The 16,030-nt window shown below is 31.7% G+C and overlaps 1 protein-coding gene across 6 annotated transcripts in view; it reads right to left on the bottom strand.

Annotated features, from left to right (window-relative positions):
• The window catches only part of LOC118180825 (uncharacterized), a 200,430-nt gene that overhangs the window by 29,790 nt on the left and 154,610 nt on the right, over positions 1-16,030 (bottom strand). For 5 of the 6 annotated variants that reach the window (XM_035349880.2, XM_035349882.2, XM_035349881.2 and 2 more), the window contains 5 exons: positions 12,489-12,713; positions 10,457-10,657; positions 5,714-6,162; positions 442-523; positions 247-357 (listed from right to left, as the gene is read on the bottom strand). In XM_035349880.2, coding sequence (XP_035205771.2) covers positions 247-357; positions 442-523; positions 5,714-6,162; positions 10,457-10,657; positions 12,489-12,713 — 1,068 coding nt within the window. The remainder of the gene's footprint in view (positions 1-246; positions 358-441; positions 524-5,713; positions 6,163-10,456; positions 10,658-12,488; positions 12,714-16,030) is intronic. The other variant, XM_035349883.2, reaches the window with a different exon arrangement.

The raw sequence follows: 16,030 nt of genomic DNA, 5'->3' as shown, positions 1-16,030 counted from the left end.
TTTTTTTCAGGAGGTCATTTAAATGTTTCGTTTTTTCACTATTTTAGAGTCTTTCGAAACGGCAGGTGTTGCGAATATTTCCATTAAACCCTGCAAGCTGTTTTTAAAATGTAATTGGAACTTTATGTCTAAGCTAAACAGTTGAAGAACCATAGTTTATACAGTCATTTTCAAGAAACTGATTGCATTGCATTAAAAATATTGAGCTATATTTAAAGAGAAATACTTGAAAAAGTAATAGTTTACCTCCTCTGATAATGCCACAGAAACAGGATGGACAAACTTCATCATCCCATTTCATGACCATACAACCTATGGCACACATTGGTATTGGGCAGCGAGGTTCGACATCAATGCCTGCAATAAATTGTGATGTTAATATAATAAAAAAATTGGATTCAGAAGATATGATTCTTATTTTAATAAACACGCTAAACTTACAGACAGGTATTGTTGGACAAGGAGTGCGAATACACTGAAGTCTCCTGATTACACATTTCTGACCTTCAGGGCAGTCCTTTTGCTAAACAAATACATATAAATCCAACTTAAAATCATTTGACAACAACAAAAATAAGCATTATATTTTTAAGTTACAAAGAACAAATAACTAAATTAAACCTTTCTTTTGCTCTTCTATTCTTGAAATTAAGAAAATTTAATCTTCGTTTTTAAGCAAAATGTTCTCTTATATATAAATTAGTTTAGCCTTTAATCGGTACGTTAGGTTTTTATAAACTCACAACATTTATGAGCATTTTCTCAGCACATAATCAGTTATTTCTCTAAGTAATTATTAACTGTTTAAAAAATTCTAATTCTAAGATAAAACACGTTAAGCATTTTCATTGGAAATGCTAAAAGGGCAGGCATCCCTGTTTTAGGAAGGGATGCCCGCACGGACTTTCGACCTGTAGGAAAGTCGGTTTTACATCTCTTGGCTTTTAAAAAAGACCTATATTAGTATCTTATTCAGGATACGTCTGAATAAAAGATTCATCTTTTATTAACACGTGATCGAAAGACGAAAGTACTACAATCAGCATTTGTTTCAAGTATGGTCAGAAAAAACTGCATCTTCAATTGTGAAATGCTGTTTGAAATAAACAGTGCCCAAATTTTAACGCTGGAAGCTAAAGCCAATCTTTGCATTTTCCTGTAGCGGGAATGGATAATTTTATGTTTGCTAACTTTACTGCTTTGCTTGAAAATGTTATCTACCGTGACTTCAAATATGCACGTATTTTAATGATGCCCTTTTGGCATGGTAGCACGGAGAGTGGCTGCCTTAGACCGGGTTCGAATTCCAGAAAATGTATTGATATTTGTAAATGTATGATGTCTTTCTGGCATGGAAGCAGTTAGAAAGATCATGAGGTGAAGATCCTCTCGAGTGGAAGAGGAATGAGAGTATCTCGGATCCATCTCTTTAGGGATTTTTTCTCAAAACGTACATTGAAGCTAAGCAGATTTGCATTGTCGCTGACAAAGCATCCAAAGTACAAAGACAAGCTCAACCCTCTATAATAAATGTTGTGGACTTATCATATGTGTACTGTCAGATGAGAGAGATAAATCGCAACGTACTTTTCGTTATACATATATATTTAAGAAATAAAATGCAGTAATTTATCTGGAAAAATATTATTTTAATTTAAATTCGTTTAGGCTACGAGACGCACTACTAGAATTTGATGTTAGTGTAGTTCCATGCTACTTCTTGGACAATGTATATCTGATCCATAATCTAAACTAATTACTTAAAAATGTTAAAATAAAGCACTAAATTTAGAACATATATTAAAATACTACTAAGTAGTGGTAATCTTAACAAATTAAATAGTTGAATATAGTGATAAAAGATACTCCAAATGTTAATGATAAAAAAGTGTCTAAGATTATTTCCTTGTTCAAAAAAAGCAGTGAACAAATAAATAATGCATTTTGAATCGTAGCCCGCAAAATTCATGAGATGACAGTATTCTGTAACATACACATTGCGAACGGCCGCCCAGACCGTATAGTGGTTAGGCGAGGCTGACTGCGGTACCGAAGGGCCCGGGTTCCAATCCCAGAAAAAAAGAAGGCATGGATGTAAAATTGCCTGTCCTTTCATAAGATGTAATGGTAGCCGCGTGTTAAGTGCCTTCCCAATAAAATGACCACCACTTCTGGGCTTAGGATTGGCCAATGACGTTATAGACAAGTGCCTGCTATTGGAAAAAAAAAAGAAAGAAAAACATTGCGAACAAAATTCGTGGTGGAAGTAATAAGAGTTCGTCAAAGTATGTTGCTTTAGATTTAAAAAAGGGAGTCCATTTGCTGAAAGATTCTACTCTATAGCGACTTGATGACCTATACCGAGCGGAATAATCCTGTACAGTGCCCAGCTTTCAATACAGTACCCAGCTTCAGGATAATATCCCGAAAGATAATGTAAATATTGTCCCATGATGTTCAATGACGTAAATTTTCTCAAATACTGAAAATATAGTTAGCAGACACGAAATTTACTAGTCTTGCTTCAGATGGCCATGTCTATTTTTTGAATTCCATTCTCCATTAACATGTTCTTGCGTGATCAAAAATATATTCATTAATCACAGGTCGACGTTCTTTTCTAGATATAAGTTTAAGGAAACTTTCAAGGTTAAGAAAAAGACTGGTTTGTGAAAGAATTTTTGAATTTCTATGTCAGCTGCATTTCATGCTTGGAAAATGGACATTTAAGTTATGCCATCTAAACAGTTTGATCACTTTTTGAAAATGGCATATAATATAAGCAGGGGAAGGAAAGCGTAGCTTCCGAAAGAAAACATTTTGGTGAAGAAATATTCAATTATTCAATGAAATTTCAATGAATTTATTTAAAAATTATGAAATACCTAAAAAGTTCAACAACTGTTAGAGCATATAAGTGAAAGCGTGAGTTTTTTTTTTTTTTTTCATAATCAGAGCAATTATATTTCTTTCACATCTGTAACATTAATGACTGAATTTAGATTAAGAGGAACATTTGCAGAAATGCAGGATATATTTTGATAATAAATATAACGGAACCTCTCATGGCGACCACAGCACAAATAATAAACGCTAGAAATGAATGTTGACAGGACTCATGTTCTCTAAGATTACCACGTCTAGTGAAGGAAGAAATGATTTGGAATTATCGAAATTTCATTGAGTAATTTGATATCAGTTAATATTTCTCCACCAAAGTACTAGATCTGTTTGGGTAGTTTCTTTTGCCCTCAGTGGCTTCGGGATTATCTAGTCATCTGTGTCTAGCCAATGCTTTGAAATCTATGAAGTAACAGTTATGGTGCTAGTATCAAACAAACAGTGAATAAAACAAGAAAACTTAGTTTCCATTCAACATACAACACTTTAACAGTGTTTAAGGTATTTATATATAATAACTTCAAGATTAAAAATCTTTAAAAGCTTAACATCTAAGAAACTGATATTCAAAAGCGAGTGATGTTTTTTTTTATGGTTAAGAAGCAAAACAACGAAAGCATACACAGTTCGTAGAGAGTTATTAATAATAATTTTATTTTTATTCTTTACTGTAATATTCAGTCAGAATTTAAATTGTAATATTATTATAGTATTAATTTTAAATTATGCTTTTATGATTTTACGTTTATTGTATAATTAAATTTATTTTTGAATAAAGTGCCCTGTAAACTTGTAGTCATTAGCCATCAATAGGTTTGTCGAAACAGAAGACATGAGAAATGTGCAATGCTGTCACCCTGTTTCGATCCCCGAACATCCACACTGCTATCCGGACGTACTTTCAATTACATTTTCCCGCATTTAAAGGGCGACTGTAAAGGGAGGGTAGTCGCCAGATCCTCCTTGTGGCAAATTATCGTCCACCACATTTTAGTTCAGGTGGCGCTTTAGAGTCTTTTGGTTTATGGAAATAGAAAACATGAAAAATATGCAGTACCTTGGCCAGGATTCGAATTACGGACCTAGTTTTACAAAATTCTACACCTTTTGTTTCTTAAGTCTTGACGTGCAAGAACTATGAAAGAGTAATCAAGCAAAAACTATAAAAGGGTAAATAACTTAATTAGAAAAAATATTGCATCAGTGCGTTTAAAACAGGACACTATAAGGGTCACGTTTAAGCTAATTTCCTTTCTCGTTTAAGAACTGGGAAACTGCTATTTAATTAATATTCTTAAAAGAATTATTTTGAAAAAAATCACTTCACTTTGAGTATTGTTGCATAAATTTTATTCTTAAGCTTATCTGTACACTCAGTTTTGAATATTCATGCACAGAAGAATCTCGCTTAACTAGAATTCGATACGTGCGATAAAATTTAATTAGCGAGATCTAATGAAATGATGATTCTTTCCCGCTTTAACGAATGATTAATTAATCAACCTAGATTTTTATGTTGCAAGATATATTATTTTGCAAGTCTGCATCAATAACGTTTTTTACATTTGACAAGAAATTGGTAAAATGAGATTTTTATTACATTAATTAAACATTGTGTAGACTTCGACATTCGTGATGTGATATAATTTCTCAACAAAACATTAAAACATTGCTATGAATGACAGTTTAGTTTTAAATATACAGGTATGTTAGATAATACTTTTTAAATAACGTATCAAGTATTGATAAATGGCAAAATTGTCGTTTTTTAGTGTTTGTTTGGTGTTATTTTTAATATGTTTAAGGTAAGCGTGTTAAGAAAAATGCAGAGTCTCATTTCATAAAAAACTTTAAGTTAGGAAAAAGATAACTGCTAAGGAACTATGTTGAGTACTGATCCTGATATGAGTTAAGCGTCGATGTCCGCCCACAAAACAATCGATAGCTATCGGAATTTTCATGACAGACCAAAAAGGTCCAGCTCCATTCAAACATCTTTACTTAAACGTTTTACAGAAAAGAAACTCATACAAAATTTCTAAGTTTGTAGGTTTTTAGGAACAGGAAACGTGTAAACTGAGGCGTACCTTTACCGGGACTCGAACACTGAATCTCTCGAATACGCGTAGCTTATGCTTCCAATTACACACGAAGGCATACGGAAAGGAGGGAGAAAATACCTTACATACTCAACTTCTAAACGGCGACAAGGGATTAAGGGCCCCAGTCGCCAAATCCTGGTAATGACGAATTGTCGTCCAACACCTTTTAGTTTGAGTGCCACTTGTAGAGTCATTAGCTTTTTTTTATTATTATTGTAAAGCAGGAGACATGTAACTAGAACCTGGACCTACGGAATACGCATCGAGTATACTTATAATTAAACCCCAAAGGTATGCAGAAAGGAGAGAGAAAATGCCTTATAAGTTTAGTTATTAAATAAAAATTGCAGGAACTGATTTTGATTGCTTTACTTACTAATAAAACATATAACTTTAGTTCTTACTCACTTATCTCTCTTTCCCTCTCTCTGTATATATATGTGTGTGTGTGTGTATGTCTGTGTATTTACTTCTTTTTCTAACTAACGTTAGGTAATGGATAAAGTGTATTACTCCTACTGCTTATTTTATTTCTAAGCGCAGTTTCTTTTACCATGGATTAATTATTACTTTAAGGAATATTTTCTCTTCTTGTTCATTGGATTTACAGTTTAAAAAGTTCACGTTTATACAATTCTCTTGAGTCATTTCTCTCTTATAAAACGCTATATAGGTTCTTCCGAAAACCGATAAATAGTGCAAATACTTACCGCACATTTTTCATCTTCATCATCCTCGATAGTCTTCTCCTCGGCATATTCTGGTTCAAAAGAGTTTTCCTCTCCTTCACTGCCGTAATTTCCTGCCAGTCTGTCTTCATTATTTTCGTGGTTGAAATGTTCTTCTCGACTTTCTTCTGGTTGATCACTTTCAGCCTCTTCAGGCACATGATCTTCTGTGTTGTACAAGGCGGATTCTAAATGTTCTCCGAATACTGGATAAGCATGGCCACCATCATAATGATAACCTGGCACACCAGCATACTGATCTGGATCATGATCACCATGGATAAGGAAAATTTTGTCGACGCTAGGAACAAGTTCTTTGCTAGGTAAAGGTATGAAATCTGCCTCCAAGTCTTCCCGTTTTTCTAACTCGCCGTCTTCTTCTGTACCATCAGAAGCTTTCTCGTCATCATGTGATGGCTTTCCTTCTGTATCTAAAATAATGTAACATGGACAGATATTTAAAAATCAAAATAGTCTATCTTAATATTGTTACTAATATGAAATGAGAAACGTAATTTTAAAGCATATTTATTAGCAGCTTAATGAAATTATAAGATACTTACTGCTTGTTTTGCAGTTACATGAATAAAAATATCTCATTGAGATCGAAAGTTTAGGGAAGTAAAAATTGATTAAAGTCATTCTGATTATTTATTTCGAAGCAAAGAAATTTCTTATGCTCTGAAACATCATAGTTTCTGTAATTGCCTTGAAGAAATTTTCAAAAATTATGCTAATACATTTTCGCGAAAATCCATAATTCTGATTTCTGCAAACATGGTAATTAATTAGAGATATCAGAAAGTCAAAATCTAAGTCAAATTTTTTAGATATTCTGCAGACTCAATATAGTAATGAAACTTTACACAAAATCCTAAACTACTACAAAACAGTAAAATTGTTTCAAAATGGATGTTATAAAAATTTACAAGAAATGGATTGCAGATACGAAATGAAGTTTCAGGAGATAAAACTTCTTAATAAGTTGGTAATTAAAATATAATCTCAGCTATTAAATTAGCTTTTTGGAAAATAAAATGCAACTAAATTTATGAATTTTCCATAGTTTTAATGTAGCATGTTCATATATTAACGAGGATGCTGACTATTGTTATTTTTACAAAGAATATTGCAAAAAATCTGTTAAGTATTTCTTCTGTCTAAACTTAGCATAGATATTTTGATACTGCACAGAATCTATATTAAGCTAACTTAACTAAGCATGTTAAAAAAAAAGCCGATAAGAAATTTTAGATTAATTTTAATCGGTTGATTGCTAAAAATAGAGCAAATTCTATTTAGAAAATTGTATTAGATTTGAAAACATACAGTTGTTCTATTTTATCAGTAAAATATAATATTTAATTTGCTTTACACATCAGCTCACATAAATTAACTCCTTTGAAAATTTAATAAAATTTTACACTTTTATAAATCATCTATAAAAGCATGTTTTAAAAATATTTTTTCATAACTCGATAAGGGCATCTGCTGTTACTAAGACAAAAATGGACTCATCTTTGGAATATGGTAACAGGTAGTTTGGCGATATTTTGGTAAGGCGATAAAGGTTACTAGGTAGGACTTTAGCAATAATCTGAGAAGTGCACAGTTCGAATCACAGATTATTTTGTCTCAGAGAAATGAGAGATCATGAGACATGTCATGTGACATTTTCCGGAAAATTCCGATCGTGATTTTAGCTAATAAGCACTTAGAAACAATTTCGTTGCTAAAGTGCAGAATCACCCACTTATTTGTTTAGCGCTTTTTTACAAGAGTAAGAAGAATTGGATTTTTGTCAATTTTCTTCGCCTTTTTAAGTGAAAATAGGTCGATGTGTACATGAATAAAGTCAAGAACGTGCGCAATACCATTTTTGTGCAATTCTGGGATTTTTTTTTAAGTTAAAATAGGTCGACGTGAACATGGATACCGCGTTGTTGAGTAAAAAATGTTGAGTAAAAAAAAACAAAACAAAAAAAAAAAAAAAAACTAGCAGGTTGCTATAGCAGAGTTGGTCGCCAAATTTTCGCCAAAAAATCGCCAAGTTACCATAATCCGAAGAGTCACCCAAAAAATGATTTCAAAACAATAAATGTAAGCAAATATACTTCAGCAGAAATGCTTTCAGAAGTATATTAATAAAGAGCTTGTAGGGTTTATATTTATTTTAACTAACATTTATTTTAAGTTTAAACTATCTTTCCTGTCAAGCCTTACTTTCCCCTGGAACTGCCAATGCCAGAATATGTAAATTTGAGTAGAACGCGCAAGCATTCAAATTATCAGCGGAAGTATTCTGATTTAAATAGAAGGTGGTGTGGTGTGGTGTATTTAATTATGGCAAAGCACACGAGGGCTATCTGCCTAAAGGGAGGGATGCCTTCGTGGAGGGCTTTCTAAGGGAAACTGGCTCGTATACACGTTACACATGGGGAAAACCACGAAAACGCCCATGCAGCCAGCCCGTTCGCGGGATTCGAACCTCGGACCGAACTACCAGTGTTCAGCGACTTTACCGCTCGGCCGCTGGTGGGCCTTTAAATAGAAGGAAACGAGTTCGGTGTGTGATATTCTTACTGCACGAGCGCGGAGGTAGTTAGCGAGAATTGAAGAACCCCGCGTTGCGGCCTATGTGCTTGGCGGGAAGTAGTGGTAATCGTTCCAGTGAGCTTCAAGTCTGCTGAATTAGAAGCAGTATTGTAAAACGCGGTGATTTAGTTATTTTAGAGAGCCTCGTAGTTAGAATCTTGTCTTTACTTTCTTTTCAGGTTATTATTTTTATTTGACTGCCAAGTTGGCACAGTCTGTGAGCGTCAAGAGCACGCAATTGTAATTTATTACGTTGAATAAAAAGGGACTTAAACCCTTCACAAGGCTCTATCTTTTATACAAGTTTTCACAGTCACCTCTTGGTTGCGTGCAAGTTAGAGGCGCGCAACGTTATAAGCTTGGCTTCAGTCTCTGAAGCCAATCTACGCAACTTCAAACTTTTAAAAAAGTTAAAAAGTTTTAAATATTTTTGTTAGCTGAAAAAAACTTTGAATTTTAAATTTTTAACAAGAAATGTGGATGAATCTTTTAAATAAAGTTCTTATTTAAGCTAATAAAATAATATCCTCTTTTATCGCAAATCATTCGAGTTACCGCAAATCATTCGAGATGTAACAGAAGTAAAATTTTAATTATCACAAAATATAATCTAGGAAAATAAGGTACATGAGAAGCATTTAATTTAAAAATTTTTCCACGAAACAGAAGATTTATTTATTGAATATAACAAATATAATTAAATTTGAATGCTATTAAAATTCACAAATGAAACAAATTACACACATGCTTATTTTTTATGCGTTTATAAATAAATACATAATTACTCAAAGACAAGTTAGTTTTTTTTAGTAAGGTAAGAGTTAGTCAGAATAAGGTTAATGAATTTATAAAGTTAATCGCTTAACATATTGATTCCTTAAAGAGTTTTTAATTAAGCATCAGAGTATACTAAAGTAGCCACCAATCATTTGTTTAGTGTGAAATAAATATAATCTCCTTATTAGCGTCTGAGCCTTATTATTAATTCAATTAACCTCATTCATTTCTGAGCAACTGAATCATTATATGCACATTATTAAATATTTTTATCACTTAACCCTTTATAAAGCATGCAAACATTATAATAGTAAGCAACCGGTTATCGCAATGAACATGATTCGTGCTACATTTTTGAGGTGCTGCAAGTTCTGATTTCTGAGATTTTACAGTAAGTGTACTTAAAAATTTCTTAACTTCCGTACTGCTCAGTAAATAAATTTCAATTCATTCGTCTCGATAAATGTTGGCTCGGTGAAAGATGAGATGGGCTTAATTTAAAATATAGAAATCTAAAGGTTTAACATGCTATATTAAAACACCCAGCAGTGAGCATGCTGAAACTTAGAATTCGCTGAATTATAAAATTCACGAAAAACGGCTGTATTTTTGAGTTGGTGACAACTCGTTTGGTTTTCTAATAACGGAAAAAAATTGCGAATGTTTTCAACTTTAAAATATTTAATGTGATGTTTTTGAAATCGTTTGAAAACAAAGAATAAACAACGTAAGAGATAAAAGAAATAATACATCGTATTTGGGCTCACAATTTAAGGCCGGTTCAAATTTTTCTTTCCCGCATTTTAGATCCCCTATATTTAAACTCCAAGGAAATAATCAATAACATTTTGATTTAAAATTACTGAATTTTTACAATCATGAAATTATTTCCGTGGTTAATGCCATATGGCTAGCTTATAAATTTTGTCACCTACTTTAAGCCACTCAACATACACTAATTTGAACTTATGGTGTGCATTCAGTCACTTAAGGCTGTTTCTCAACAGAAGATATTTGAAGTCTTGTATAACTTTACAGAAACTATGAATACTTATTTATTTTTCAGAGTGCAGCTGTAGTTACAGAGTATAGAAATCTCCTCTTACTTCTTAGGCTTATCATGCATTCGCTCAGTATATGAATGTAGTTGACTAAAACATGAAATATTCAAGTAAGTAAAGCGATGCTTGAGATTAATCATTAAATTATCTAGTATTTCCAAGTACACTAATGGTGTAAATTAACCTGCGTATAGCTAAAGAATTTGTGGCCACCTTACAAAGGGTTAAGTATAAATCATCGCACAAGTGATTGACAATTTAAACTTATCTGCCTGTTTTAGGAATCACTTACCAGAATTTTCGCCATAGGAACAAACGCATCCCCTGCATCTCCCTTCGGGAACAGTTTTCTCCAGTTCGCAGTGGGAAGGACACTGCGGGTTTTCTTCGCATGGAGATTCACAAAGGCACTTTTGGCAGCCGTCCTCTCCCGTTATGACGCTGCAATTGTAACCCAGGCACGTCGGTGGGGGACATTCTTTTACAGCGTTATCTACCAGAAGGACAATGTTTGAAGCTGTAATAATTCAGTTTGCACTATGAAATTTAAAATTGTTCAAGAAGGGAATTTATTGTTATACGTCGTTTTAAGTTTACTACTGATGTAACGCATATTTATGTCAAGATATGTAGTGCATACGTTCTCACACTTAAGGCACTTGTTCACACAACCACCGACGTGCAAACGCTTCAATTATGTTGTATTGGCAAGTTAATAAACTTTTTAACACAAGGTAATGCAATCATTGTTAAGTTTGACCATTTTTCTAATTGATCACTATACTCATATTGATAAATTATGAATGACTGTTACGTTTGTCAAATTGTGCGGTGAATACACACCGAAAATAAATCAAATTTTAATTAAATCTGAAATAAAAGGGATCTGAATATGCTATTTCAAGCCTAGTTCTATGATATGAAATGCGTGCTTGTTTATGTCAATGATACGAAGTTTACAATACTTTAATTTAAGTGTTATAAAGTTATAATAAATATTTTGTATAATACAATAAATTATTTATTGAAGACCCAATAAGTAAAATTAAAGATAGACCAGGGAATGCGTCTTCCCTTGTTGTTATTTGTATCATAACCTTAAGTCTGATGCTCTTCTCCGCTTCTGCACATCTGTTTAGAGTATTAGAGTATGTGTATATAGATATGTATGTATGGCGTGTGTGGTTTTGATTTTTTGCCACCTTCAGCTCTGAACACTTCAATGGTCGTTGTAATCAATGTATGCAATATAATGCAAGTCAATATATGCTCTGGCTTTTACCGTTTTAAACATTGTATTTTAATACACTGTGCCTGAATTTATGCTTCCTTTTTAACATTGAATCTGTTAACAATTATGATGTTGATTATATTAATATATGAGAAAGATTAAATATGTAATAGTCTGAAATATTGATTCATATATTATTCTCCTCGATGTAAAATTTTAGAAATGTGTTTCCGGTAGTTTGAGTACATTTAAACTGTTATAGCATATCAGTCTTTTAAATTTTTATAGTTCCCCGCCCTCGCTTAGAAATGGCATAAAAGTTTTCCTACTGTATTCTAGCCTGAGATTTGTTAGAAGTATCAGTACAAGAGAAAATGTGTAGTTATATAAAGTTAAAATTAAATCTAGAGTATGATTGAATCTAGTATTGCTTGAATTTAAAAATTAAAAGTATGTCACACAGCGAAAGATGTTTACCTTAAAAATGGGAATGCATATGCTTTATCAAATGCGTCTGGGAAAAACACTGTCCATGTAATTAGAATCTAAGTGACTGTCGTCATAAATGCTATGTGTTATAGCAATATAGCAGAATAATTATAAAAGTTAAACCAGAAGTTTAGTGGCATATTTCCACCAAATTGTTCCACAATAAATAATATACTGTAGCTTCAGATGTTAATCGTCGACTTACACTTGGGAGTCCCTATCGGTTTATTATGAATTTCTATTATTATTTTGATGATTTTGAAACAATTACAAAACACTCTAATTATAAAAGCTTTTTACTGGAATTTTAACAAGCGCTAATTCTTTTAACGAAATAAAGATTATGAGCATTTGTATTATCACCTACTTCAAATTAAATTTACCTGGAACAAAAATATCTTAACTTTCCTTAATTTACAAATGTTGAGAATGAGTAAGTAGTTAGTACGAGCATAAAGATTTAATATTTTCAAGGAAAGTTGAGCATTCATAATTTGTTGAAGGATAGACTTAGTGCAAAGATAAAGTTTAATGATAGCATGCAAGTTTTAACACAACAAACATAACAAAAGCTATAAAATTTTAATCAATAGGCCAGACTTACCCCTTTCTGATCGTGAAAGTTTACACACGCACCGCGGACATCGGCCAACTTCGGCAACCTCTTTTTCCACTTGGCATCCTTCTTGGCACTCAAGAGCTGGACAAGGAGATTTGCAAATGCAAAATGGGCATCCAGATGCATCATCGCCTATTGTACAATTAAGTCCTTGGCAGGATACTGGAGCGCATTTTTCTGGTATAGCTTTAGACCGGATGTATTCCATTGCTGAAAAAATTACAGGAAGAACGTTTAGTTAAAATGTAAGTTAAAATAAAATATACTATAAGTGTTTTGTTTTATATAATATACTATAAGCGTTAAAAAGCAAAATATAATATAAGTGTTAAAATAAAATAAGACATCTGAAAGCTTTCAGATTAGATATTTCGCCCAAATGGACGTTTTTTGTATTTACATATACACAAACGTTTCCAAAGCATTTGAGTTAACGTCCCTTTAGACTAAAAATATTTCAAAATAGCCTATCTTTAGAATTTCCAATGGACAGTCTCGGGGGCTGGAGTTAAAAAAAAATATTCCCCACAGTGTATTGCCACTTCTTGCTTTGGAATCGTTGAGTTTATTAATTAAAAATTCGTTAAAGTCTAAAAAATCTGAAATAGATAATAAAACAAATTCGGAATTCAGGATTTGGGCTTCCAGGTGCCGATTGGAGGACTACGTGGTTTAAAATTTGATGGCTCTAGGTATCGTTGTTTCTTTTACCATGCGAGAAACATACATGCATTCATGTATGTTCTTCATTATTTAATTTCTTTAAATATAATACACGGCGATAATATTTGGTGGCCACAATTTGAAAAGTGATACATCTCTTTACAGTGATTCCACGCAAAATACAATTCCGAGTTTAAAAACTCAAAAGGGCATTTTGGGCTAATAAGTGCTTTTGCAAATGGAATGAAGATTTTGATCCAGATTTGTATGAAATTAGTGTTACCTTTCTTGATTAGAAAAGGCATCGCAATTTGTTTGAATGTGTATCGTACATATTAACAAAAGTTCACTCTTATTATAACAGATTAGTATAATTAAGGTATTTCTATATTTTACATAAGAAGGAGTAACAGAAAATAATTAATTGAGCTGTTGAAGATGATTGCGTAAATTTAAATCTGAATTACGTGCATATTTATTTATCCATTTGATTTTCCTTCTGTCAGAGAACTGCAGTATCGGAATTTTCACGCATAGGGATAAAAATAGAGCAAATGTTTATATAAATAACTACGTTTTCGGGTTAGATACTAAAATTGCGAAATACACAAGTATAAAATTTTCCATGAAATTTATGCATAATTTTGTTTATCTATAAAGTGAACATTAGTTATATTTCCAATATACATTTCAAAGTGTCTTTTTTTGGAAGCTAGTAAGTTTTGAAATAAGTAGAATTTTAAGAAGAAAATCGCAACAACTTAATAACTATTCATTTTGATTTTTGACCCCTCAAAATACGAAGTATACATTTTTAATAATGAATACATGCCTCAATTGCTCTAATCTTAAAATTCCGGGAAATGTTAACTAATAAATGAGAATGTCACTTTTCTAAATAAGGGAAATAAATCAATATATATTTCCTTTAGTATCTCGTGCGACGAAGTTTAAAATTTTATCGAGTTTCTGCACGTAATTTAAACACAAAATATCAATTTTTAAGTTACAGGAAGCTACGTGGGAAAAATAATTGTCAACAATACTAAATTATAAGCAATAGCAAACATTAAAATCACAGCATTTTTCCTCTTATTTAATATTTGAAATTAATTGGCTAACGCAAGAATTTAAATCAGTTAAAAAGGTATTTCACAGCAATTTGGTTTCTACTTCGATTATTTCTACTAGATTACATCTACGAATGAATTAAATATACGAACAGTAATTATTCGTTTTATAATATACCAATGGCAAAGAATTTAAAAACATTGAACGAAAACCGAGTTCTATTCCCGGCGAATAGGCCGACTACATAGGATATGGTATTCTCCATTTGAGATGCCAGTACCAGACAATTTCCTTCGAAAATTTCTCCACGAAAACATTTCTTCCAAAGCTCTTGCGTAATTTGCTGTAATCGATTAAACAATCGATTAATCGATTAATAGCTGTAATCGATTAATTACCCTGTTTACAGTTTATAACTTAATATTGTTTTCAATACTCATTACTACATTGATGATCTAATTCTACAAAATGTCTTATTTTTCTGAAAATTTATAAATTATCAGTATCTTCAGGATGAAGCTAATTGACAAATTATCCAAGATTATATTGGAGTAATAAAAGTAATGTATTTAGACTGATTAATTTTTAAGCTCTTAAAATGAAAATCCCCCAAAATAAAATATACATATTATACACTTAAATTTCTAAACCATATATCGCTTACGTAATTTAAGTGTATTTCATCTATGAAAATAAAGAAAGTTAGCACTTGTAAATTATATATTCAAGTTTAAAAAAGAGCGGAGATATTAACAATTTGCTTAGACTGTCCACTATATGTAATAATTTAACAGCACTGTGCTGTAATACCTACATTACTATAGATTATTACAATAATGCTGCATGAAGTTATAATCTGTCTTATCACCCGCATTATCTCTCTAATGTATGAAGCACCGCTATTTCAGTCGAACTTGCTTTGGCTACCAAAATTTCTCTTCAAGCCTCAATGCAAGTATCGATCAGACCCTATACAGTTAAATAGCAAACTGTCTGAGTAATTACTAGTAAATTTGATAGTAATTAAATCTGTATGGTTATAATGAAAGATTTTTTTATATAGGGAAAATGTCGCACGTTTTATATATACAGAATTTTTTTTTAATTATTCAATTTAACCACTGGAATATTTCTCGATTATTAACAAATTCCAAAATCATAACTATAATCGTAAATTAGAACTAGAATTTTAAAATGAAATTTAATATTATTTTTAACGGATGTCGAGTACACTAACTTATCAACGAATTTTGCATACAACGGTTATTAAATTTCACAATATCTCTTAAAGCATTTTGGAAAACATTCAAAAACTCAGAAATCTATCTGCGTTTCCACCGACTGATTGATTATCATTATTGTTTTCAAAAACCTTATAACTGAGAATTTCATGGAATTAATTGCATAGTTTGAATATTAAATTTCTACAAAATGGTGAATGCTTGCAAAATTAATTTAATTCAATAACCAATGGAATAATTCACCCTTAATATAGATATCAAATGTCGTGAAATCAATAATCAATAGTCTACTGATATAAGTTTGAAGTGCAATATATAGAAACGAATATTATTCCTGAAAAATGATCCTGCTAAGTTAACTATTAAACTAGATATTTACCCTTTATTTCGAAATATAAATTATTCCAATAATTAACCTCCTTTTATGTATTATGTCCTACATTACATGTCTTTTTAAGGAACATGAGTTTTAATCTTTCCATCTAGAAAATGATATTACTATACCACCCAGAAAATACATTTTTTTGTGTTGTAGGTTCCTTTTGAGATTCA

The sequence above is a fragment of the Stegodyphus dumicola genome, chromosome 3 (genome assembly GCF_044657685.1).
Source record: "Stegodyphus dumicola isolate Sdum_Otavi_A_Nest chromosome 3, ASM4465768v1".
Taxonomy (NCBI): Eukaryota; Metazoa; Arthropoda; class Arachnida; order Araneae; family Eresidae; genus Stegodyphus; species Stegodyphus dumicola.
This window is presented reverse-complemented; position numbering and strand designations above follow the sequence as displayed.